This window comes from Amia ocellicauda, chromosome 20, assembly GCF_036373705.1.
Source record: "Amia ocellicauda isolate fAmiCal2 chromosome 20, fAmiCal2.hap1, whole genome shotgun sequence".
NCBI lineage: Eukaryota > Metazoa > Chordata > Actinopteri > Amiiformes > Amiidae > Amia > Amia ocellicauda.
In genome coordinates this window covers 10795288-10822748 of record NC_089869.1, presented here as the reverse complement: position 1 = coordinate 10822748, position 27461 = coordinate 10795288, and the positions used below count along the sequence as shown (strand labels likewise).

The 27461-nt window shown below is 44.4% G+C and overlaps 1 protein-coding gene across 1 annotated transcript; it reads left to right on the top strand.

Moving 5' to 3' along the window:
* Positions 1 to 987: 987 nt before the first annotated feature.
* On the top strand, positions 988 to 23612 carry nfkb2 (nuclear factor of kappa light polypeptide gene enhancer in B-cells 2 (p49/p100)). Its single transcript, XM_066692852.1, has 24 exons — positions 988 to 1291; positions 2971 to 3047; positions 9775 to 9808; positions 10443 to 10524; positions 10900 to 10940; positions 11763 to 11861; positions 12016 to 12167; positions 12591 to 12703; positions 13757 to 13915; positions 14094 to 14198; positions 14424 to 14512; positions 14864 to 15002; positions 15493 to 15627; positions 15908 to 16081; positions 16182 to 16323; positions 16909 to 17023; positions 17325 to 17532; positions 17669 to 17838; positions 18104 to 18206; positions 18659 to 18852; positions 19091 to 19169; positions 19379 to 19536; positions 19785 to 19902; positions 23049 to 23612. Exons 2-24 carry the CDS (start codon positions 3031 to 3033, stop codon positions 23141 to 23143), a joined length of 2721 nt encoding a protein of 906 aa, XP_066548949.1. The 5' UTR covers positions 988 to 1291; positions 2971 to 3030; the 3' UTR covers positions 23144 to 23612.
* The last annotated feature ends 3849 nt before the right edge of the window (positions 23613 to 27461 follow it).

Below are 27461 nucleotides of genomic sequence, written 5' to 3'. Positions count from 1 at the left end.
GGCCAAGCTCATGCCAATGAAGGGAAAAAATAAAACTTGCCTCAGGATTTTACTCACTCTAAACTTTTTCCAAGCAAACTCCCTACTGAAATCTCCCTACTGCAATTAGCACTGTATTCTGACGAGTATATGCACCGATCAGCCATAACATTATGACCACCTGCCTAATATTGTGTAGGTCCCCCTTTTGCCGCCAAAACAGCCCTGACCCGTCGAGGCATGGACTCCACTAGACCTCTGAAGGTGTGCTGTGGGATCTGGCACCAAGACGTTAGCAGCTGATCCTTTAAGTCCTGTAAGTTGTGAGGTGGGGCCTCCATGGATTGGACTTGTTTGTTCTGCACAGCCTTCGCTCCCCACGTGCATCAGTGAGCCTCGGCCGCCCATGACCCTGTCGCCGGTTCACCGCTTTTCCTTCCTTGGACACTTTTGACAGGTACTGACCACCGCAGACCGGGAACAGCCCACAAGAGCTGCAGTTTTGGAGATGCTCTGACCCAGTCGTCTAGCCATCACAGTGTGGCCCTTGTCAAAGTCGCTCAGATCCTCACACTTGCCCATTTTTCCTGCTTCTAACACATCAACTTCGAGGACAAAATGTTCACTTTCTGCCTAATATATCCCACCCACTGACAGGTGCCATGATAACGAGATTATCAGTGTTATTCACTTCACCTGTCAGTGGTCATCATGTTATGGCTGATCGGTGTATATAATTTGTTTTACCAATATCATGGACATTTGTCCCCAAGTCTAGCAAACTACATTAGTCGAGTTATTGTAACGCAGACTTCAGCAGTTCTGCGCAGATCTGCAGAAAACACCGATCCCATTGGTGGAGCAGCGCAGATCCGCGCACAACGGCGGACACGTGGCCTGCCTTTGGCCTGAGTGAGAGGATGGGCCGCAGGCACTCGGGACTTCCTATTCGCCAGCCAATCAGCAGCGCCTGCCTCTGACAGCCGCCCGGGCGGAATTCCCCCGCAGTCGGGACTTTCCGCCCGCTGGTGACACGCAAGATCGGCGGCAGACAACGCAGACAGCTTCTGGATTGTGCGGGATTGGACAGCTGTTGATAACAGCCCTTAAACAAATCTCTAACATTGCAAGAAAGGGGAATACCGTCCCGATATCTGATGAAGCGCCGCTCCATGGATGTCCGCGCTCGGTGAGGATCTGTCAGTTGCTGTGGAAGCGGTCGGTACAGCAGCAGCGCCTGCACGTCTGCACTCGGACGGGCTGAAGTTACAGCCGCAAGTTTGCGCAAGTTTACGTATCCGGCAGTGAAGAGGTAAGCCTCCATGACTTTAATAATCATGTTGCGTTCGTTTTGTGTTTCATGGGCATCGCGAAATGCCATACAGTCGACCATACATTATTATTTTAGTAGTTGAAACTGCGCTTGCATAAACAAGTCCATTTCGTTTTCCCGTTACATTGTCCCCCGTCGTGATATAATACGTTTTAACCGTCTGTTTCAAACGAATCGTATCTCATTCTTTTTTTCAGATAGGAAGCAGAATAACGTATTTTTGTCCACGATTGATAATGTGCTCTTGTTGGCTTTCCAGAGGTGCTGCGTAATTTACAGTAAACAGTGGTCATGGTCGTGTTGCGCAGATGCCCGCAGTTCTGCGCAGATGTGCACAATCCCACCCATCCCATTGGTGGGGCAGCGGAGAGCTGCAGACGTCTGCGCTACACGAAGGCGACCAGTAGTTTTTCTGCAGGGGCTGCCTGGCTCCTGTCACTGAGGCCCAACTACCCTGCTGTTTTGAGATTTTGGTTAAGAGGAAATATACGCTCTCTGATGATGATGATTTGATGATATATGCAGTTTCGCCTGCATTGCCTGCTGGGGATGCAAATCCGCAGACATGTATAATTTGTCTCCACTGCGCTGCCTTTTCATATAGTTGCAGACAACCCTTGTGCTGGTAGCTGGTAGGGAATCTGGCTTCAGAAGGAAGGAGCTACACTTCTGTTGTAGTTATTTGATCTTAAAATAAAAAGTATTCTACAGATTGTACACATATCTGACACATAATATGCAAAACTGTTGTACTGTGTACAGTGGAATAGACTGGTTATAGTGTGTTTAGTGTACAGTGAGATACACCTGTGATAGAGTGTGTATAATTTGTATTTATTTGTATATTTCAAATCATTACACAAGGCATTGATATAATCGGTCCAGAGTACAATAAGCACACATCCCAGTACAGTGAGGTAACAAGTGCAGACATCATACAGTTAAGTCCTAGGAATGTGCAAAAGGGAGGAGTAGGCCTAGGAGAAGCTGCACTAAAATGATAGAAGTGCTAAAAATACAAAGGTTGTGCAGGGGGGTAAGACATCATAGTTTAATAAGTGTGCATGAGAGCACAACTGCTGCACAGCCCAGGATATTACACACAAATATTACAAGAACAGGTGTGCCTTGAGTAAACGCTAGAGGGTGGTCGGGGACTGTGCCGTCCTCACCTCAGTGGAAAGGTCATGCCGCCGCTTAGGGGTGAGTGTGGCAAAGGAGCGGGCTCTGTGTGAATTGTGCAGTGAAGTAGACATGTTATAGTGTGACACCATGGTTGAACTTCACATGAATTCCACGATCCTATTGTTCAGTTGTATTTGATCACTAACATCAAGGTGTCAGATGTAAAGGGCCCACCCCATAGAGACGAGGAACAATGGGTTTATTCTGAAAAAGCTGAATTGGGGTTGGGGCCTCGCAGTGAGAACAGGAAGCTGGCAGCGGCAAATCTCCGGGTTTGCTTCATCGTCAGCAGCCTGGCCCTGACTCAGGCCTGCAGAAATTCCCACTGCTCTGGGGCTCTGCATCAGCGAGGCACTGCCCAGAAGCTCACGTGCCGTGGTGACATTTGCGTCTGGGTGTGGGTACTCGGGGGATTATTGTTCTGGAAATTACAGGGTCCTCGAGCCTGAAATTATTCTCTGTATCCTTCACAGAACGCCAAGGGAGCAGAGTCTTGCAGAGCTGTGTGCTGTATGTTGCTGTAACAAGAAACCATGTCTGTAAATGTGAGGTACGTTTCTGTTATTATTATTATTTTTGTTGTTGGTGTTGTTGTTGTTGTTAGTCATCTTAGTAGTAGAAGTAGTAGTACTGTGTTTCTCAATGAATTCCTGAATCACTAATGTTGCTGCAGTTATATATATTTGTCATGCAGTTGAACCAGTACTACTATTCAGACCACTACAAAGTATGGATGGATGGATGGATGGACAAAGTATCCATCTTTCAATATTAGGATGCAATTTGTTCATGGCTAATGTGTTGTTACTTTAAGATGACACTTTCTTCTAATAAGACATGTAACCGCTGTGATGTACAGGTTTGTAGTTTGCTATTAGCGGGTGGGTGGAAGTTTTTATTTAATCCGGCCCTAAGTGTTAGAGAGCTAGTCCCAGTAAGAGCCCTCTGTATTATTCCAGTGCATAAGGGAACAGGAGGAGGGAGTTTAGGGCTTATTGGAGTGTGTGTGTATGTGTGTGTGTGTGTGTATGGTGCTCAGAGCTGTGTCTATGGGAAATGTTCATTCAGAAGTACAAATGTCTGTACCTACGAGCATCCTGTGTACATTCATTGCCGGAGTGGAAAAACAGCACTGTCTTACTTCAGAGATTTGTCTGCTCTGAAAGGTTGAGTTGTTTTGCTAAAGCCATGATGGAATATCTGGTAATGTAATTGATCACCCTTCAATTGCTAATCAAAGAGTGATCATAATCATAGTGGTATGGAGTAAAATTTTGAGTTGAGCTGGTTTACTAATGACTGAAGGGGAGGGGAGGCACTGAACCACAGATGAGGCTAATAGTGATGTGTTTATGTGTGTGTGTGTGTGTAGGGAGGACAGGGCCTGGGGAAGTTTGTTGTAAATATTTGGCCATGAAAAGACTACTGCAGGAACTAGAGAACAAAAAAAACAAACAAAATGTTTCAAAATTGGATTCCTCAAAGTGATAAACATAAGGGGTTATTCCTGTCCAAAGCAGAAACGGAAATGAAAGAAAGCCCACGTATTGGTTTACCTGTTGTACAATTTTTAGCACCATTTTCTATTTCCTCTCTTTTTGGGAAATTTTCCTGTGACTTTCTGCAAGCTCTTGCATCTGCAAAACTCCCGAAGAAAAATCCCTCTGTTCGCAGTGTGAGTCAGTTTGAACCACAACGACAAGAGACTATCTTTACTTTGTGCCACACAGACACCTAGTTCACAGATCTTCAATTAATGCCCCTGCGATCACCTTACTGCTGCCCAACCACAATATAGCACAAAACATTACAGTGCAGAGCCCTTAATCTCCTGCTGAGATCACTGCGGTTTAATGTAGGGCAGATTAAGTGATTGTGTGCAACTGCAGATTTTTCCGCTTAATTTGAGTTTTCACAAATAATGTATCTAATCTTGCACTTTGGACATATACTACACATTTATTTATATCACAAATATATTCATATTTATATGCATGCTTTGCTCATGTTGTGATGCCAAGCTGGAAAATAGTTTGGGTGTTAAACCTTTAAAGCAACCCACAATCACCCCTTCTAAAGTTGCCCTGGCAAAACAAACAAACCAAAAAGAAATACCTTTTCAAGAACTGCCCAATCATCTTCTTTAACAGGAATGTTTTAAAAAGGCTCTTCACAATCCTTTGTTTATGCTCCTTGCATGGTAACACATGTACAACTATGACTAACATTATTTTGCTTTAGTAACTTTAAAAGACCATACAAAGCAAACGGTTACCATTGCAAAAAACAAACACAAACACAAAATAGGTTATTATATAAGAAACCCCAAGTGGCTTGAGTTGATCTGTGTCCGAGAGCCTCCTGTTTGTCACATCTGGACTTGCCTCGATTTTTGTTTCCATCCTGGGAATGGACTGGGGTCAAGCCTATGTTTGGGACAGCTGTGCAATTGGTCATTCATATAATTGATCCATTACAGTTCAGTTCTGGAACAGTGACGCCATTGTCACGCTTGATCCGATATTTGCATGATTCTCTGTAGACTGGTTTTTGCACCTGTTCACATTGCTTTGTGTCTGACTCTATCATTCAGTGGAATTCTACAGCATAACTCTAGTCGAATGACATAGCACTGTAATTGTAATTCAGACTCGCAGAAACTGCTGTGATTCCGATTTTAATTATAATTGAATTGAATCCACGTCTATCAAACCAGATACTCAACTTGAGAGCCTACCACTTAATCAGACGCCCAACGCCCTCTAACTGAGCTTATGAAGTGGGATTGTACATTGGGCATCTTTGAGCCAAAGGACATTCCTGTGTATATTTGCTGGATGTTTTTTTTTGTTGTTGTTTTAATAAGTTGCTGTAAAGTGATTTGTGGGGTGAATGAGAAACCCTCCTTGGTGTCATTTATTGAAACTAATAAAATTGATATCTTCCATTAACGTTCACCAGCCATAAAGGGCCTCCATTCACCGTAAAAAAAGGGTAACCGATAACTAAGACATCAAATATGGCAGCCGAAGGCTTCTCTTGTTGGTGTTCATTGCATATATGTAAAAGGTTGCTTCAGTGCTGGACAAAGTCTGTTTAATATTCGATCACGTTCATTTTGACATTTCTAACTATGTACAATATGGCGCATCAGCATCCTGCAGCAATGTCCAAAACTTTACCTAGCAGCCCTGATTTACTTGTGTATGTAATATTCAGTTTTAGTTTGTTTTGTTATCTGCAATAGTGCCTCACACTGTCCCAAAACCAAGGTAACGCCAGCTTGCGTTTTAGTAACCAGATGGCGTATTGATGGTGGCACATCCAGAAATGTTAATATTGACATTTATGTGTTGACCGCTCTTGCTCTTGGCCATCGAAACTATGGCATGTCGATGTTTAAGTTACTATGTTTAAGCCTCTCTTTCAGCAAACAGTAAAAACCCTAGGGATCATTTAAGAAACATAAAGTTTACAAACGAGAGGAGGCCATTCACCCCATCGTGCTCGTTTGGTGTCCATTAATAACTAAGTGATTCAAGGATCCTGTCCAGTCTATTTTTAAATGTTCCCAAATTCCCCAACCATATCGTTGGGGAGTTTGTTCCAGATTGTGACGACTCTCTGTGTGAAGAAGTGTCTCCTGTTTGTACTGTGCGCTTGCATTCATTGCTCTAGTGAGGAGCAGTGTGTGGGACTCTCAGCTTTGTTCAAGCCCTTCTCATTCATAGCCACTGAGCAAGGCCTCCACAACAACAGCCCGCTGGGAAGTCAGGTGACCTCAGGACTCTTCAGAGATCAGAAAATTTTTACTTTGGATTTGGGCTGCATGGCTTCTTACAGACCGTTTTTCTATTTCTTATTTATTTTTTTCTAGCACCTTCAACCACATTGGAAGTGCTAAGATACAACTAAGGGCCAATGAATTCCTCATGAGTAAGACCAGTAGTTTTAATTTGACCGATTTACATTTTGCGGTTTTTCAAACTGTTAATTTGTGAGGACTGTTTGCAATCATAATGATAGAGAAGATTAGCTGTCGAAGGTGTTACAGTAACTCTCCTAAACATACATTCTGCCATAACTCAGTATCAGTAAATAATTGACCAACTTTGGAAAATCAGGCATGAGGTGACAGTCAGTGTTCTCAGTTAGAAAATACAATTATGATTTGCATATTTCGCATCATGGTTGCCAGGATTATCATACAGTCTCTGGAATGTACCAGCCTCCGAAATTGTAATCAAGTTTTCTTTTACATCGGATCTTGCCCTACTTCTTCTCTTTGAATCATCTGTGGGAGAAGCTGTAGTGAGAAACCCTGGCACAAGCACTTCTGGACCCAGGTGTCCCAAATACCTAGGGCAGAGAGCTCTAGGTAGGATTGGGGGAGGGTGTGGCAAGACCCCCAAGCACACAGTGAGGGAGGGTCCCGGCTCTGTTGAACGTTGTCAGGGACTGGGGCTCAGGCAGGTACTGTCCCTGCAGCGCACTGAGAATTTTGTCAATGACTTAACCTGGGAGGAAGTCTTGAGTAATCTGGTAGTGAAACTCCTTTGTTTTCTCAGTTTAACTGCCATTTGGAAACTCCAGTGCCAGGCGTCTTCCCATAAAGCTCCTCTGAGCACCTAGTGGAGGGCAATTTCCCCAGTACTGTGCCATGCGGCCACCCCTGGATTGAGCATCAACCTTGCTGCTCCTACTGTGAGGTGTGAGTGTGGATGTTTATTGAACTCCACAGCAGTTCTCACCAAAAGTGGTGCTTCAACACAACCGCAGAGCTCTAACTGAAGTAATTGTTGGCTCAATTGGACCAATTTGATCCCTTCCCTATGGTGTGGCCCTTAAAGATCGAAGTTAGGCACCTGTATTTTAAATTTGATATTAGATATACTGTAAAATTCCACGGTTTTGTATTATTTAGACATCATCATGTAGACAGTATAGAGATGTCACAATAAAATGAAGACAATTGTATTTAGGCCTTTCTAATACAGAATCTAGAACAAAAATAAAAAAATACAGAAGTGCTTCTCTTTTGATGTGTAAAGACAAGTCACCATTAAGGTCAGAGAGAAAAAAGTGACTAAATACACAAAATAGAAACGTCAGGGTTTCTGTTTCCTTTTTGACTGTGCCCCTTTAATGTTTACTTAGAAACCCAGAACCTTCAGGAGAAAGAAACTGTATTGACACCAGGGTGGCTGCCTGCTCTGATTCTAGAAGTACTGAGATTTCACTTCCATGGTCAACCAAGACTAAAAACAAGACTTTTTCTTCCAGTTAAAGTGGGGGGGGAATTTTAATGTACTCTTAAGGTGTCGATTAACCGGTTACAGAATAAACTGCAATGACACGGTGACAAAATATGTGAAAACGTCTGAAATCCCCATTCTGTTTGTGTTGTGTCAGAGCGATCCCACCCAGCGGACACGCTTGTAATCTTGGGCAGCCCATTCAGTGGCAACTTGGGTTTGTCTGTGGTGTGCATTGGCAGACGGGACCATGTTCTGTCCTGCACTTTCAGAGTCTAAGAAGACACGTCCTCTCTCATGAACACAAATAACACAAACCCGTGGAAATCTGTTCTATATATTCATAATTCTGTGTGTGCAATAATAACAAAACGACAAACAAATGTGTTCTCCTGTCACTTCAGATTGTGTTTGCGTTCTCGTTGCCAGATTGTCATGATGGTCACTTGAACCATTTGTGCATTCAACTTCTTGGTGTATCTCTTGGTGTGCTGGGTACTGTGTGTGAGAGTGTGCGAGTGTGCGTTTCATCGTTCCGCCAGCAGCTGTGTCAGATATATATATATATATATATATATATTAAAGTGCATGGTGAGGGGTGTGGGTGCAGTGGGATGTATTTTGGGTTTCCTGTTCACTGTATGACAAGCAGGTGGAGTGTGTGTTACTGGTAGTGTGTGTGCCGATGTGCTGTGTGTTGTGTGGGAAAGTGCGTGCGTGCGTCCCTCTCCTTTCCGGAGGATGTCTTGCAATATTGAAAGAGCTTAAGCAGGTAAAAATGACATGTGGGGGTTTTGCTGCGTGAAGAAAAACAAAGCAGCAAACAAAAGCAAAAGCACAGCGAAAGGAGTTGATACAATGGTGGCAGGACACCAGGCACACAAGGGAGAAAACTCTAACACAAGTGCATCATGCAGAGGATGACAAGATTTGGAAACTGGTGCCATGGTTGTGGAAGTATGGTGGGAAATTTCTACAAGTTTCTAGAGGTGTTTTTTGTTTTGTTTTTTTACATAGGTGTATTTGTAACATGTAATATTACACTATAGCCATGGTGACCAACCTTTTAAAAGCCCTTTTCTTCCATGGGAAAGTTCAGTGCAGGAGCCATTTAAAATGCCTTTATTTAAATTCTTCGTTCAACATAAATCACATGTACATGGCCTGACTTGTTTTTCCTGAAGAACTGCATGGATTTCTGTACACAAGGCAGATATTCATAGAACTGGAGCTTCCTCAGTGACTGTTTGACCACATCACTATAAGTATTTGTTATACTTTGGCATAGTTTGATTGAAAATCCAGTAGAAATTGATTTGTTTATCGTGTTTTATTTTAACTGGGCCAGTTGTAAATTAACTATCACCTGTAGCAGTGTGCAGTGGGGGAAAACCCCACTGGAGAGCTACTTTTTCTTTAAAATACTTGACTTGATCTGCACAGACCGGTGGAGGGCAGCAGGAAAGACTTGCTGAGTACGCGTGTGTTGTAACTGCTGTGCTGGTGTTGTCAGAGAGGCCTAGTCACTCTCTCACTGGCAGCCTGACTGTGACGTCAGCAGAGAGTTGAGAGCTGGTATTCTGGGGGCTTTCCTCTCTGACTTTTTGTTTTTTGTTTCTCTCACTTGTTTCCTGGCAGGAACTACACAGAGACATCACACACAAGTCACTACAGAGTGAAACAAGATTCTTGAAAAAGAAACTATGTTATAAGACTAAAAGAATCCTTTTTTTTGTTGTTAATTGTCGCATTACGTTAATTAATTAATTAATTTAGAATAAAAACAACAAAATCTTGACTTAACATTGCTGTACTAAAAGATTAAAATGATAAAACTTTAGAACCAGTTGATTTTAGGTATTGGTAGAAAACAACTGGATTCAAATGGAGAATATAATTGTATTGCTCCGTGTTTTGATATTATATAATGGAGTTATAGCAGAAGTCTTTCTACATCTATATTTAGACCCCTAAGTTTAAGTTAACAGCACTTTTAATATTTGTTTCTTCATCCTTTGCCAGATTTGACGAACATCAGTACATTATGGAGCCTGCGGTAAGAAAAGCAGTTTTTTTTACTTTTTAAAATTGTGAAAAATGTGAGACGTACCAAAACATGTGACAAATGTACAAAACATAGTGTAACGATACAAAATACTCTACTCTGCCTGTCTGTCTTGTCCTGAAAGCTTCTTACATAACTGTAGACAGGTTTTTAGCTGACAGTGTGTGTGTTTCACAGTACAGTTTGAAAAGAAGGGTGACTGATGTTTCAATTTAAGTGAATTTGTTTGTTTTAGGAAGGTGATCTTTAAGTCATCAATTTGTGGTATAATTAATATATGTCAGTGCATAGTATTTTAGTCCCCTATAAAGTATTTTTATGGTGGATGACTTGATTAGGACTGGAAAAAACATTCAATTGATTGTTGTGAATGAAAGCAAACCTGCACATCCTGTTTTGCTGTAAGTGGTGTGAAAGGTGATCATTGTTTGCACTGAAAGCTGACTCACGTTGATAAGCAATCAATGATTTTAGTCACAGGGCATGTCTGTGTTTTGGTGCTGTGCTTTCGGCCCCCACCAAACATCATCTGTGTGTGTTGGGTACGTTTCTCGTCTGTGTAAGTTGGCCCATTTTATGAATGTATTTATCTGAATTTTGCTCATTGTTACATTCATTTGCATAGGAGTTCCTGAGTGATATGGACTACCCAGTGTTACCGCAAATGAACAATATAAATGTCAAAACGGAGCCTTACCTGGAGACAGGTAAGCCAAACTAGCCCAACACTGTACACATGCATGGGGGGGTGGCCTGTATGTGTATGTATTCAGAGACAGAGGACACACGCAGATCAGTGCCAGTTACCTCCATTATTATTATTATTATTATTGTTATTATTATTACATGGTAGATGCCCTCATCGAAAGCATCTCCGGGTCAACAAATAACTGTTAAAACTGACAATGAGCATTACGCTTTGCGGTCTTCTCACCCGAACTACGTGAAATGACAGCTCTTATACAACAATAGATGTCCTTCATAAGACCTTTTAAGTTGTATTACATGTTTGTAGCTATATTCAAAATAAGACAATGTTCTTTAAGCTTTGTGCTGTTTGTGACTTCCATTCTCCATTCCAGCTCATGGCCCCTATCTGCAGATCATTGAGGAGCCCAAACAGGTGAGCGAGACGTCTGACCTCAGGTCTCTCTGGTTCACCCTTGGTTCAGTGCAACATCCCAACCCCCCTGCTAGACCCTGGCTTTTATTCTGTGCTTTTGATTCTTGCCCTTCATGGTGCAATCCGGCATCTTGTAGGCATGGTTTGCATCTCAAGTTTCTCTGTGTGTCTTTCGAGACCTGTGCACCAAAAGCTTGGCTTAACTGATGTCATATTGATTTAAACTGAATAATTAATAGATATAAAACTATTTGGCTGGCACCTGTTAGGTTTACACAGTCTCTGTCAAGTTACTCTAGCTGCTTTTAAGACAGCTTAGGTCTGTGTCTCTCAGTGTAATAACTAGCTTGTTCTGAGCCTTCCTAATGTCACACTACCTGTTATTGATAATGTAAACACCTCCGAGCTGCTCAGCACAAGAGTTGTAAACACCGCTATCTAACATGCCCAGATAAGAAACAGGAACTCGCAACAATAACAAACCATAACATTCCCAGTCTGTAAATACCTCGGGATTCCTACACTGAAGTGACTGTGCAGTTTGACTATGGTTGTGCAGAGTCCAAAGTTTCCCCTTTACGGCTCACCGTGGTTTGACACATTTTAATTGAAGGTTACACACAGTTGGTTTCAGCTGGGTGTACAGCCTCCTGAATGCTCCTGAGTATGTTTATATAGAAACTTAACTGTCAATAGATGTATTTAGCCTTTTATTCTTGAAGCACGTGTCTTCAGTTGTGGATTAAAAACACTTGTTGTCTTGTTGGAGACTGGGCTGAAATCCACAGATTGTTCATGCTATACTGTCCCCCCCCTCCACAGAGAGGATTCAGATTCCGATATGAGTGTGAGGGGCCCTCTCATGGGGGGCTCCCGGGGGCCTCCAGTGAAAAAAACAAGAAGACCTACCCCACAGTCAAGGTGAGTCACCTTAACACTCCCTGACAGCAAGTGTGGTAGTGTATTCTAACCACCTCTTAGTGCAGCATCCTCAGTTCTTGTATATCATGAATGCCTTCTTCACCCTCTGTGATAATACATGTCTCAACCCCAAGGTGTTCTTCTCTCTTGCCAGATATGCAACCATGTGGGCTATGCCAAGGTGGAGGTGCAGCTGGTGACACACAACGACCCGCCCCGCGTCCACGCCCACAGTCTGGTGGGCAAACAGTGTAACGACAACGGGGTGTGCAGCGTCACCGTGGGGCCTAACGATCTCACAGCACAGTATGTACTCTGTTTCTGTCTGTCTGTGTCTGTCCTGAACAGTGTGAAATGTCACAGATTCACGGCAAAACGGGTGCCATAACAGGAGTTTCCTTAGGATCACGTGTGGATAGAATTGAGATGCACTGGGCAATCCTCCAATTTCTCAAGACGGAATTAATTTCAATTACACATCCATAGAGTGAAGGGAGCTCTGGTCTTTTAGAGGCTGTAGGGTCCTCAGACATTTGCTATGATCCCTAAATGGCTGAAATTCCCAAACCCACTGATAAGAATTCAGTGTTCCCAGGTCCAAGTGCTGGTTTGAGGGGCACCAATAGAACCTGGTCCAGTGAATGACTCTCCAGGACCAGAACTGGAGCATCCTTATTTGACCCTGTAGAAATGACTTGACCTGTTTGATCTTATATTCTCTCCCTTAAGGTTTAACAACCTGGGCATCCTCCACGTGACCAAAAGAGGCGTGGTGGACGTCCTGACCAAGAGACTCAAAGAGGAGAAGAAGAAGCTGAAAGGAGCAAACTACCACTTCACAGGTAAGACCTACATCTCGGGGAATCCTTAAACTTAAAACAGCGTTTAAAAAGCAGGAAATGTGTCCAGTCCTCCCACAGTAAGAGTCAAGAGACTGGAGAGTGGGCTGTGCATCAGCAGTTAATGCTACACTCTCAGACGAATATAAAAACTTCCCAAAGCGGAGGGAGACGTCCCCTGTGTACTGGCCATAAAGTTAGGCAAGCAGTCTTCCTCCAGGCCTCACCAGTGTGTGCAGAAATATCTTTTTGTCTTGTTTTATTATAGTAGGGTCACCTCTTTTTATGTTTTATGTTGGTAGGCATTGAATACATTGTAGGAATACATTGGTACGACACTGTAGTTCCCCTTTCTTAATTTATAGCCCACCCCTCCCCCTCGTCTCCCTGGTGGCACCCCCTGTCATTTCCTTCCCAAGAAGGACTGCCCCCCTCCCAAAAAAACGATACCAGAGTACAGTTTGATGGCAAGCCCCTCTTCAGGAGTGGCTACAGACACGAGGGCGGTTTGAAAGCGTGCGGTTCATAATAACCTGAAAGCGATAGTGGGGTTTGCGTCTGAGAGTGTGGGTGCTGCATCTAAATGTAGAATAATGAATGGGAAATGAATGACCTTTTTGCGTCACACTAGACGTAAGTAAACACAGCTCTTAACCTTTCATAGATAGTGTGATAAAAAACACCCTGTGCTGGGGCTGTCCGGCAATGATGTCTTGATGATTAACAGATTTTTCACTTTTTGTCTAGAAGTCTTTAGAAATTACAGATAAGAAGAGAGCCTGTTGTTACAAGTAGTTAAAACTGTTTGAGAACACACTTGAGAGTAGGGAAGAGAATTTGCACTCCTAAAGTTCTTAAAAACCTGGAAATATATAGTGTCTCGGGAGTCTGAATAATCTGATAACAACTGGCCTCTACCCAGATCTCTATGGAAAACGCCACTGTAAGTCACAAATGCAATCCTAGGTCAGTCATTTGGGTGTGTTTATATTAGGATACCTAGGCCTGTAGACTTCTTTTGCTCAGTGAGTGAAGGCATTTGTGCGTCGCCCACAGATACGGAGGAGCAGCAGATCAGCACCGAGGCCAGAGAACTGGGCAAGGTGATGGACCTCAACGTGGTGAGATTAAAGTTCACTGCGTATGTCCAGGACAGTGAGGGCGGGTACACCCGAGCCCTGAAGCCGGCCATCTCCAACCCCATCTACGACAGCAGTGAGTATCTCTCACCACGAACCGCATATTAGACGTCTTCTTACATAGGTGTGGAATTTAGATCATTTATAGGGGCTATATTGGGTGTGAATGTAATGGCTAAGTTTGTGTTCATGACCAATAGAGGGAGTCCTTGTTCGGCTGCCTTCATAATGCAGACTTACTGTTTCCCCCTCAGAATCCCCCAATGCCTCCAACCTGAAGATCTCACGCATGGACAAGACCTGCGGCTCCGTGCTGGGGGGGGACGAGATATTCCTGCTGTGTGACAAAGTACAAAAAGGTGAGACTGGAAGGAGGAGGAGTGGGTTAGATTTTCAGTTTCTACACTGTAGTGTGGTACAGGTTTACTATAGGAATATATTTTTCCCATCATGCTTGTTGGGTTGCTAGTGTTCCAAGATTAATCCCATCCAGTCTGGGAGGAGCTGTGTGTGAAGAAGTGTCTCCTTAAGCTTCACTGATTAACCCTCCCAATGCCTTTGCTCTCTTCTGTACTCCTGCCCAGATGACATCGATATCCGTTTCTACGAGGAAGAAGATGACGGAGGCTGGGAAGCTTTCGGAGACTTCGCTCCGACGGATGTACACAAGCAGGTAGACTAGAGTCCCTGTAGGACCGAACGTTGTTGGCATGTTTCAGAGATCCAATCCTGGCATTTCAATGGATATGAACCACAGTCCTATTATTTGTCATGTTCTGTTCAGTGTTTTTAATTTCACTTCAGTTCTCTTTTCATTCTCTGTATTTTGGTATTTCCCAGTATTGTTTCTCTGGAATTTAGTTATATATATGTACATGAATACCATTATCTCCTGGAGGTTATAAATATGTGTTGCATCATCATATTCTGTGCTCACTTGTTGTCACAAAGTTATTTGTTCAGTTGGGGGTGTGTGTTTATGAAAACCCCTGCTCACGCGCCAGTGTGTCTGCTCTCTCTGCAGTACGCCATTGTGTTCAAGACCCCTCAGTACCACAGGCTAGAGATTGACCGCCCCGTCACAGTCTTCCTGCAGCTTAAGCGACGGAAAGGAGGCGACTGCAGCGAGCCCAAGCAGTTCACCTACGTGCCACAGGTCCAAGGTAGAGGAGCAGCTTAGAAACTCAGGGAGGGCAGAGAGAGAGAGATTAGGGAGTGGATTAGGTTCAGGTGCTCACCACACCCTAGCACAAACGCACACGCTTTCATATACACGTGCACACACCTTCACACATGCTCTCACACCTTCCCACACCTTCCCACACCTTCCCACACCCTCTCACAAGCTCACAGGCACAGAAACTCACACACACATACGCACATCCTGTTCCCAACTCCTATTGAGCAACACTCCGGTAAAGTTCGACCGCATAGAAGCATTCAAGTTGAGCATTGTTTTGACAGGTTATATGAGGTTTTTGGGGAGACGAACCCACTCCTCGAGAATTACAAATGGATGGGTTACATCCAGATGGTTACAAAACCGCAGTTGTTTAACAGTCTATGAGAGAGAGGTAGATAGATACCATAGCTGGACTGACAGGGTTTATGTGAAGGCTTCCCCATCACTCTCTCCATCTCTCTGCCTCTCAGATAAGGAGGAGGTACAGCGTAAGAAACAGAAGCCCTTGCCTCACTACCCCGATCACTGGCGCGGACCGACCATGGGGGGCTCAGGGGGACCAGGCCGGGGCCCGGGGGGCTTCGGCTCAGGAGGAGGAGCAGGGGGTGAGTAATTCTGCGTAGCGCCTCTCGGAGAGGCTCTTGGGAGAAACTGGGGGCAGATTGGCCAGTGAAGACTCACCTTTTGTTGGAATATAAATAATGGCCAATCTTCATTTATTTATTTATTTATTTATTTTTCTTCATTCTATCCTCATTACTACACCCATCCATCCATCCAGCGATATTTTCAATTACCATTTCATCCATTATAGGGTCACAGTAATTTGAAAGTGGCGGGATTTTCAAGGGTCACACCCATTTCCCTGTTTGTCCGTTTCTCCAGGGGACCAGTATTACCCTTACAACCAAATGGACAGCAACTTCTTTGGCCAGTTTGGGGGGTTCCAGGGGGGAGCTCAGATGTCCGGCTCAGGCCATCAGCCTCAGGACAATACCAGGAACCAGCAGAACGGGGGGCCGCCAGGGGGGGTCTCCCTTCAACAGCTCCTTCAGTTCGGTAAGGACTTCGAAAAAAGACCCGAACTATTTACACCGGGCTTTCGGTCTGGTTGTTCACAGCACGTCCCCAGAACTGATTTCCGTCCACTCTCATGCAGCCGCCACGCTCCAGATCAGGGCGATGCAGGCAGCCAGGCGCTCCGCTGGGGCTCTGCTCGACTACTCCACCACGGGGGACGTGAGGATGCTGCTGGCCGTGCAGAGGCAGCTGTGCGCCACCCAGGACGAGAACGGAGACACGTGAGTCCCTGCAGAGACCGACCGCTGCTAGGGAGAGGGAGAGTGAGAGGGAAAGGAGGAACGAGAGGTAGAGGAAGAGAGAGGGAGAAGGCAGATTCTGATCGATAACAGAATCCACAAGGCATTCTGGGTTCAATATACCTAAAGGGAGACTGGGATTATGTTTTTTTTTTTGTGTGTGTTGTAATACCTTTCCCTAATAGTGACTATTTGAAAGCATGAAGCAAAGGAATCGTAGCAGTCTGTCTCAGATTCTCGTTATGTACAGCAGATGTTGAATTATGAACCTGCTGGAATCAGGTGCTTTGGTAGACTTTTGAGCACATGAGTAGAGAGTCTTACTATATGAAAATGTGCAACATTGATTATTATTATTATTATTATTATTATTATTAACAGAAAACAAACCGGAGACAGACAAGGCAATAGTGTGGTAGTTTGGCCTTATGCCTAATCTAGCACCAGATGCAAATGCTTGTGCGGAACACTGATATTTGTCCCCCAGGTTAACTGCTACTTTTGTGTGGAAATTGAAGTGTGTTTTGGCTTGCTACCCTGGCTTAGCTGGTCTTCTCTGTCCATCAGTCCTTTGCACCTGGCCATCATCCATCAGAAGCCAGCAGTTGTGGAACAGCTGGTCCAAGTCATCGTCAGCATCCCTGAGCAGAGCATCCTCAACACCCACAACCGCCTGCTGCAGGTAGGCACTTCTCCCCTCCACAGCACAGGGCCTCCATAGTGTCAGAGGAGCTAGATCCGAGGAGTTGTAGTACGTCACCCTGGTGGAGATCAGCACCATGGTAAGAAAGGGACTACAGAATATCCGCGGGGCGATAGACCAGCTACAGCCAATCACCGTGGTACCAAACGAGTTCCAGGTCATCGCTATGGTGATGAGAATGGCGATGTGCCAGTTTAAACCAGAGGATAATAAAATGTAGCCAGTGTTGGCAGACTGCATCTCCAGCTCACTTACATTTCTTCTGTGCTTTCTCCCCCAGACTCCTTTGCACTTGGCAGTGATAACCAAGCAACACAAGGTGGTCGACTTCCTGCTGAAGGCAGGGGCTGACCCCTCCCCCCTTGACCGCTATGGCAAGTCTGTGGTGCACCTGGCCGCGCCCATGGCTGACGAGAGCATGCTGAGGATCCTGCTGAGTCACCTGAGCGAGCGCCACGCCCACCTGCTCAACACGCCTGACTACAATGGTGAGAGAGGCCTTCCCGCTGCACACTGCACGGCACACACACACGTGCGCGCTCCGTCAGTGCCGCCTGGACCTTCCACTTGTCCCTCAGTCGGTGTGTATGACACAGTCTCTCTCTCTCTATCTCTCTGTCTCAGGGATGTACCCAGTCCACCTGGCCGTGCGCCGGGGTGGGGAGCGCTGTCTGAAGATGCTGGTTGAGGCGGGGGCCAACATCAATGCCACGGAGCGCAAGAGCGGCTGCACCCCACTCCACCTTGCTGTGCAGCAGGAGCACCTGGGCGTGGCCTGCATGCTTGTCACTGAGGTACTGCCCCCTCGTCCCTCCGTCTCCCCCGTCTTATTAGTCAGTGCGTTAGTTAGTTAGTGCGTCCTGCCTGTACCCAGGGGGACAGTGGACAACTCTCACCCCAGGATGAAGAAGTGATTAAGGGTTACAGTGGTCCCTTAGTGAGGCATTCTATTCCATTCCATTCTATTCCAACAAAAACACATTGAACGTGTTTGTGACAGAAACAGAGTGTGTGTCCTGGTCTCACTAATGCTTCTTTTGCTCTCTGGCTCTTCCACAGCTGAAGGCGGAGGTCAATGTGAGCACTTTTGGGGGGAACACGCCTCTCCACCTGGCCGCCAGCAACAGCTCGCCTGTCCTGTGCTCTGTGCTCATCGCCGCAGGTTAGTCCACCACCCTGCCCTGGGTATGTTACTGAAACTAGCTGGGGTCCCCAGTGCAGGCCCTTGAGGCACACGGCTGGTGCTCATTGCTTTGTATCGTCAATACTGAAGCTCTTGGGAACAAATAGAGGCTTACATTACATTGAACCACCAAGTTACAGATAGGTTAATAGGATTGAAATGTAGAATCTGTGGACCTTAAACATTAAAATAGCAGGCCAACAGGACCCACAGTATCTGTGCTCTGTGTCCTGTCTATGTTAATCTATGTTAATTGTATCACACCGCACAGACAAAGAGCTGTAGCACAGCACTGTCAGTGTTTGCCTGCTCATACACACGCTTGTACAGAGGATGGGCCAGTACAACCACTTAGAGAGATGAAGGAAGAAATTAATCGGCTGTGTGCTGTATGGCAGCGCGCTGACAGAAGTGCTTTTCTGTGGCCTCAGGTGCGGAAAAGCGAGTGGAGAACGATGAGCCCCTCTTCTTCAGCTCCTCTTCCTCCTCGGACGAGGACGAGGATGAAGGGGGTGAGAAGGATAGAGGGCCCGCCGCCAAGCCAAAGGCCTCCAAGTTGCCGGCCAACCCACGCAAGAGACCCGCCCGGGGGCACACGCCCTTAGACCTGGCCAAGTGCCCAAAGGTGAGTCAAGTTCGAGCTGATGGCTATGTGCTTGTGGATGTGTGCTCTTCTTCCAAGGCACTAACACTAGTGCACCTTTGTTTCTATATGCTCTCCTGTATTGACCACGCTCCCACTGCATGTTGTTGGACTATGAGGATACATAGCTATTCAGTAGACTATAATGCTGTATGGTGGAGCTGTCAAAATGTGGCGCATCTGTGTGGGCGTTGGCACTAACATGCGTCTCCCTCTGTAGGTAAGAGATATACTGGATTGCAACAAGAGGCCGAGCACAAGCAGAGAGCCAGAAAAGTTGCCAGAGAAACAGGAAGAGGGTAAGAACTTCAAATTGATTCAGTCCTTCTCAGTCGGGACCCCACGATGGAGTCATGGCACAATAATACAGTCGATACCAAATTCCTACTCCTCCTTGTTTATGTTCCCTATAAACACCCCTTCTGCCCTTATGAGTAAATCACTTACCCACTTTGGGAAATCAGGCCGTGAAAGTGGTCGTAAACAGAGGCCTGTGCTCTCCCCTCAGGAAAGCTGGATGAGGCCACGCTGGGGAAGCTGTGCGGCATCATCAATGCGGGGCACATCCAGTGGAAGCAGCTGGCAGAAAAGCTGGGCATCCTGACGCTGGCAGAGCTATACCAGGAGAGCCAGTCGCCCTGCCTGAGTCTACTGAAGGTGTACCAGGTAAGTCCCCTCAAGCGCCACACAGATTTAGAACCGGCACATCTTGTTTAAGCAGATTTGTTAGATAGCAACAGCAGCGATGGATCCCAGCCAAGAAAAAAAGCTTGATAAGGATTTTCTGAGATGTTTGACAAAGAAGGGAGACTGCCCTCTACTGGTCTTGCAGCACAACTTCCATTTGATTAGATAGGCCTAGTCTTGGCTGCAGTGATGCTGATTTTGTTTCCTTTGTGTTTGTGTGTGTCCAGGTGGGAGGAGGGCGAGTGGAGGGGCTGGTGGAGGCCCTGGGAGCTCTCGGGCTGAATGAGGGAGTGAGGCTGCTGAAACAGACGGAGGGAAGGGCAAAGGACAAAGCACAGATCCCAGGTACTGAGAGCAGAGCCTTCTCACAGGCTATCGTGTTGCTCATTCTGGTGTTAATATGCGATGTGTTTCGTGCCCTGAACAGGTGACTCGTGGGTTCCCCAGTCTTAAGAAAGTGGTCGTTTAGGGGTGAACTATAAAGATTACTGGACTGGAGCTCTCCAGCCAAGGATATCTGGATCCTTTTTGAAGATACTCTTTTCTTCCAGGAAAACCCTTGTTCACAACCTAGCCTACCAACAATATATCCCAGACCACAGACAAGAAGCAAGGCATGTGCTATCTTGGGGATGAGATGTTAAACTAAGACAGTGTCCCAATAAAAAGATTCAAAATCTGTTTTTTAATCTGCGATACCAACAAACCCTCTGTTTAATTGGCTGAAGAATTCTTCACTTCTTGTACCTTCAGTGTCTTGTGCTAGATAAAGAGAGTCTCCGTCCAACTGTGAAGCTCTCTGGCATCCCTCGTGCCTTATCAATGCAAGATATAATTTATTATTATTAACTAATATTAAATAGTCTTTTATATACTCCTTATCTGACCCGTCCATTCCAATACCATGCCTTTTTCACCTATATACCTGTGAAATAATATATTATTTTGTTGAGAAGATACCTTTATCCAAGAAGGCAACTTGCATGGTTTTAGAAGCACTAACCAACAATTATACCAAAAAAACATTCTTAACATTACAGAGAATGAAAAATAAGGTATAAAACCATGGAATTAATTGTAATCATTGGTAATCTTACTTTCCATTCCTAATACAGTACAATCATACACTTTCAATCAGGCCTGAATCACTTCATTGAATATCTATTTTTTCCATAGACTGTCCAGTAGATGGCAGTAGGGCAGCTGTTGAGCTGGGGTGCATGACAATTCGCCCTTCATACATTCTCCACTTGAGCATTTGTAACCATGAGTGCATTAACTTACTGTAGGGCCATCGAACACATATATGTATACAGGTAGGGCTAAATAAATATATATACACACACATATTTTGTATTATTTATTATAATGTTTTTATTCTTAATTGATGCGCTCATTTGAGACTATAACTCCAATAATGCCTTCATATACAACTAATTGGGAGAAATGGGTGCGGCGGGTGTAGGCTTCTTAAAAAAAGGTTTCAAAGGAAAACTGCTATCAGCGTTGGTACAGTGGTTAGGGTGTGCTGCTGGGAGCCCGGCCTTGTGGGTTTGATTCCCTGTGTACACGTTATTTCATACATGTGCTTTTTTTAATTGTATTTTATATATAATATATATATATATATATATATATATATATTATATAATTTCCTGGAGTTAAACGGTATCCAAATAGAATGATCAATTATAAGGTGATTTAATAAGGCTTTTACACAGCTTCCCTTAAGTAACACTTTTGGACTACTACTACTACTACTAATAATAATAATAATAATATAAAAGTCATAATATATATACCTATAATACCTTTATAGTGTGTCCATGCACATTAGCCTGGGATTCGGTGGCCGTGCCCTCATGACCACCATCTCTGTTAGAAGCAGGTTAGATCAGCTGGCCTCAAACCCGCATTCACTGTGCAGTGGATATAGCAGCTCTTCAATCAAGTTTAAGTGAAGTCCTTTGTGGCTCGCCATGCAGAGTGTTAGTCTTGCAACTGACAAGTCCTGCATTTGAATCTTGGTGGAGTCAGTGTCTTCTGGAGATCTGTTGCTTGTCTTGTTTTAGTGCTGGAAAGGGCAGGGTGAAGGTGATATACCAGATCTTTGAGTGACTAATAGGAGATGTCTGTGTGGCTCACTGCATGGAGTGCCTGCCTGGAAGCTGGCAAGACCTGGGTTTGAGTCCAGGTGCACTTTCTATGAATTGTAATTGTTCCTGCTGTTTGAGTGCTCTTGAGGGCAGTGTGAGGTTGATATACAACATTCAAGTGAGTCTGTAGGTCTTTGTGGCTCATTGTGAAAAATTCTGTTGTAGAGCCTGGGTTCAAATCCTGGTGCAGCACCTCACTTCTCAAAATCTCTTGATTATTTACTAGTACTTTATTTTAGGATAAGGTGATACACCAGATTTTTGATCACATAAATGGGGAGTCCTTTGTGGCTCAGTGCATGGAGTGCTGGTCTGGAGATTAGAAGGATCTGGGTTCAAATCCAGGCTGAGGAGCATGCTGGTGAGGTAAGTACATTAAGGGATATAATAAAAACCAGTGTTAACTGTGATGTGGAGACAGGTGGGTTTGAATAGATGAGGACAGTGGTGGACTAAGCTAGGAAGAGGACAGTGGAGGGGTGGACTTGCCCTTGAGGAGTAGCAGGAAGGACAAAAATTTAGCACACCTGTCCTCTTCTCCCTCACTACAGTTCTCACCATCCCTCATCCTTTTCTTGCCTAACACACCCTCTTCTCCTCAAGCCCAGCTCCACCCACTACTCTAACCCTTCCCCACCCTAGCAGTTTACTCTACCACTCATCCTGCTCTATACCAACCCAACTACACTCCTGGTATCTATACATAGTACAGTTAACACTGGTTAGTATTGCATCCCTTTACATGCTCCTTAGCCTGGATTTGAACCCAGCTCCTATTAGCTTCTACACTAGCACTCCATGCAGGGAGCCACAAAGGACTCCCCTTTCAGACTGCCCCCTCTGGCACTAAAACATACCACAAACAACCACTTTTCAGACCAATACCACAGTAGGATTTGAACCCAGGTTCTGCTGGAGTTCAGTGCAGTACTCCATGCAGTAAACCACAAGGATTGCCCTTTAACTTGATCAAAGTTCTGGTATATAAACCTCACATTGCCCCGTCTGGCACTAAAACACACCACAAACAACACATAGTCCAGAGACCAGTCCTCCATCAGGATTTGAACACAGGTCCTTCTGGCTTATAAACCTGCCTGCTATGCTCTGAGCCACAAGGACATCAACTACTGATTGACCAAATAGCTCATATATTACTAATATTATAAATACTGTTCTGATTTATTTTGCCTGTGTGAAATAATGGAACTGATCTACAGAAAATGAATAAATCAAATTGATGAATAAACCATGCGAGTGTTGGCATGGCAGCTATGGTGTGTAGTGCATTGCCAGTCCACACAGTGGTCTAACTGCCCCCCTACCCCCCCACAGAGGTGAAGAATGACAGCGGCTTCCAGTCAGGCAGCCAATCAATAGAGGAGCAGGAGGAGAAGATGGAGGAGGAGCCGGTTCTGGCCAACTCCTGATACACTCTTCACAGCAGCAACAGTGGTGTTGGTCTCCTCACCTCCCTCCCTGCCCCCAAACTACACCCCCCCAACAAACCACCCTACAGGATCAGTCCACAAGCCTGCCGGCATCAGGATGGACACAGGACTCGGCCCTCCCTGGGATGATGCGGTTTGTGGCATCCACTCCGTGCAGCAGCAGGAGAGTCTCTTCTGCAGGAGACAGCAGTTTGTAAATAGCTTTCACCACTGCTTTCATCTGCTGATCCAGGGACACGTGCTGGACACCAGCAGGCAGTTTATTTAATGCAGAATGACAGTCTTTTGAGTGTGTGAAACCATCCTTTTTTTTCCCTCTCTCTTTCTCAGTCTTAAGGATGGAGTGTGAAAAAGCATGCAGAAAACAATAACCAATCCAACACTGCCCTTGTCAATGTGTACATGTTAATTGTGTCCGAATAAAGCGTTACTTATTTTGTTAAATGTGGATGGAGATGATCATTGTTCCTTCTTTTTCGGTGGTTGAAATTTTCAGTCGCACCTTGTCCCTGATTCAGACGATGCAGACATATCCTGAATGACACTTGAGGATCTTTTAAAACACTTTATTTTTTTCTACACCTCCAGGGAAAAAAAAAAAAAAAAAAAATGGATAAAAAAAAAAAATGAAGAAAAAAAAAAAGCTCATATACAAACAATGTCTTCTTACATAGTCGATTCTTTACAGGCTGTCAAGAAATGTACAGCTAACGTGTGTCAAAAAGAACAATCCAAGTAAAAACATTTAAAATAAGTCACATTTGAGCAAATCTAGAACACTGAGTTGTAACAGAATTCTATTTTACAGTTTTGTGTGTATCCTTATTTTTTGTGGTCTTCTTTTAAATACCTGCATATAAAACAGCATTAAAATACACTTTCTTTTTTTAATTCAGTTTCAAATCCTGATTGATAAACAACAAGGAGTGGTAAACAAACAAACAAACAAACAAAAGAATGACCTTAAACGTTTGGGCAGACGCGCTATTTTTGGACGAAAAGAAAAACATATCTTGGTACTATTTACACATCCGTCCTAAAAGTGCTGATGGGGGGTGGGGGTGGGGGTGGGGGTGGGGGTGGGGGTGGAACGGGGCGGGGGCTTCCTGCCGATTAAATGAAACGTTAGTGACGCACAGAGCTCAGAAGAACAGAGAGGAACACACTGTCCACAGTCTGGATGTTTGGCAATGTTGGCTTTTCCACTCCAGCCCATTGCAGGACTACACTTCTTGTAAAGTAGCTTCCTATTTCCAGCTCTGTTGGGGTGTGAATGGCTGCAGTGCTTGGACACTTATTACAGATGTGCACCAAATAAATAAATAAATAATAAATAAATAAATACACTACACCTGCAATGGAATGGATTAGAAGTTTTTTTGCTTTTGTTTTTTAATTGTTACCCCAGTTTTATACCCAGACAGCAGACGTAGATGTCTGCTTTGGTCAGAAAGACAGAACTGGTGGGTGGGAGGGTGTAGTGAAGGGGCTATTCTTCACATAAACACACTAGACTCCATTTCAAATGTATTGCCCCCCACCCCATAAATACTTCCCTTCATAACCCCAGGGGCCACACTCTCTCTCTCACACTGCAGTCCTCTCTGCTGAACTCTGGACAAGCCACGGACACTAACAATTGTAATAATCAATAAATAACAGCAAGAGTAACAAGAAGAGGACTAATAATAATCATAATAATAATAATATCATCAGTAATAATCAGAATCATCATGAGAAGAACAATAATCAGAATATACACATGGAGCCTTCCAGGACAAATGACGTCCGGTAAATATCTACAAGCAAGCGAAGTCCAGCGGTTCGGACAAACTCGAGGGATGCTGAAGCCAGCCAGCCGAATTCAGGCAATAGAAATTTCAGTGCTGGGGGGGGTTCCGTCTCAGGGAGCGGTCAGTCCAGCACTGAAGTCTGGGAGACGCTGGCATCACACGGCCGAGGACCGGGCCGCCCCGGGCCCGCGAGAGCAAGCTGCAGACCGAGACGTAGTGAGCAGGCCCTGATTGGAGCTGGAATGGTAGGCATGCAATAGACAAATCTTGTTGCTATTTATATATAAAAAATGTACACATTTTCAAATACTTTCTATGAATTGCACGGGATGGGAGGGGAGAAAAACACACCAAAAAAGAGGTCTTAAACTATTAAATGGCTTCGGTCTGAAACACAAAAAGACAGTCTGAGCTGAGCAACGCGACGGCTCCAAAACATCTTAATAGTAAGGGAGTGTTTCATTAAAAACACACACACAAAAAACTGTCAGAGTCTGGTGGGGTGTGGGACTCTGCAGGAGCCCATTTTGAATGCTGGAGGAGGCTAAAGGTCCCGTCTCTGGCGCACAGTCTCAGCTCTCATGCTTTTCTCAAAATGCTAACATACAGTGGGACATCTTCAGTCACATTCCTGAACTAGTCTCTATGTAAAATCAGCAGGCTGCTGTACAGAGCGTTACATGCACACCGAGGCTCAGTACAAAACACAAGCGGCCAGTCAGGAGGAGTCATAGCGTACGGCATCGCCCGGGGGCAGAGAGCAGCCTTCCCCAGCTCCCAAGCACTGCCGGGTGTAGAAATAAAGGACTGTGTGTCCCAGACTCCAAGTACCTCATGAGCAGTCCACGTCCCTGCAAATGAACAAAATATACATCCTATGCGTGCGCAACTGCACTTTATGGCTGAAGCTGTTCAAATGTCCTACAAAACAGCTCCCTCTGCTGGTAGAATGCTGGCATTACAGCATGGATTTTTTTTTTATATATATGTACAGAGTGGGCCTGAGTAGAAAATGGCTTTGCTAGTAGTGACAGTACAATACCCGTTCTGAAATGTACACATTGTTAGATTTCCTTAAAAAAAAAAATACATTCACATTTCTTTCTAATTGATAGTGCTACAAACCTGTTTTTCAAATTATTTTGTTTTACAAAATCCTTCACACATTCAGCAACAGTATTCATCACAAACAGTTCTCGTGTGTAGTTCAGTTTAACATAGCATTCCTGCACCCAACCTGTGTCAAGCCCCCCAAAAAGTAAAATTTGTATTCATTTTTTTTTAAATATTATATGCAAGGTCTTGCTTGACAAGTCTTTTTTTTTTTTTTTTTTTTTTTTTTTAAAGAGTACAAGTAAAGAAAACAAAAACAAAAAACCAGCAACAACAATACAAATCATGCTCAGAGCATCATCACAAGAAACAAAGGCGAACATTTCTGAGAACAACAATCAAAAATCACTACAGGGTTATTTCAGTGGAGCGAGGGCAGCAGTCTGGGAAACGAGCGAGTGTACAGAATGTACTACAGCATTATTAGACTGTAGTCCATAACTTTTTTTCAGCCCTTTGACTACCACGTATTGGTGGACGCCCAGATTTCGAATTCGGGAGTATTTCTAAAACGTACAAAATTGCATTTGTAGAAAGACTACAGTCATCAACATTGTTTCACCTCTTTCATCACTGTAATGGAGGTTAAAAGGTTTGAAACGAATCCAGGATTTCTTTATTAAGTTGAGATCGTCACATTGTTTTGCGGGAGGGAAAGAGAGAGATCGCACATTGTTTAAATTCACTGAACGAGACATTCAGATCCTGCCAGGGGAGAGTTCAAACAAGGCTGCAAAAAACTCTGGAAATTAAATACGCCCGAAAAAGGGAGTACTTTTAAGTAGTAGTAGAAAAAACGAACAAAAACAACAACATGAACAACAACGAACGACACAACCAAGCACAGGCGGTCCAAATAAATCGTATCAGGAAAAGACAACATTTTCTCAGGTAACAATTAAACAATTTGAGTTGGAGCGCGGAAACAGTAAAAGCACGCCGTAAAGCGAACGTGTTTTCAAATACAAGTTCAGGCGGTTGAAATTAAATGAAGAATATTTTTTAAAATATAATTTAGAAGAGAAAATCACAGCTCTTTCGTAGAACGGAAAAGAACATTCGACTCCGAGGGTCTGGGCGCCGATCTCTGTTGCCGTTTGCCCGAGTACCCGACGCGGCACCAAACCTCGACGAACGCCAACAACACAACCAAACCGCATCCTCTGGGAGGGCAGCCAGGCTGGCAAAAGCTATAGGCAGAAATTTGGTGAGGGGTCCCAGACTATTAGTTCAAGCAGCTGCTAATTCTGTAACATTAAAGGTCATCAAGAGATACTTTTCCTTTTCTTAGTCTGATTAAGAATTTCTGCTCTGGACTGAAAAGTATTTTGTGTTTGGATATCCTCTCTAGCCTGGCTGAGCCCACAGCAGTACCACTACAGAAGAGCCAG

Excerpts from the sequence above, each read along its gene's own strand:
- nfkb2 (XM_066692852.1), top strand. Across the intron at positions 9,809-10,442 it reads AGTACATTATGGAGCCTGCG|GAGTTCCTGAGTGATATGGA; the intron begins GTAAGAAAAGCA and ends TCATTTGCATAG. Across the intron at positions 15,628-15,907 it reads CTCAGGAGGAGGAGCAGGGG|GGGACCAGTATTACCCTTAC; the intron begins GTGAGTAATTCT and ends CCGTTTCTCCAG.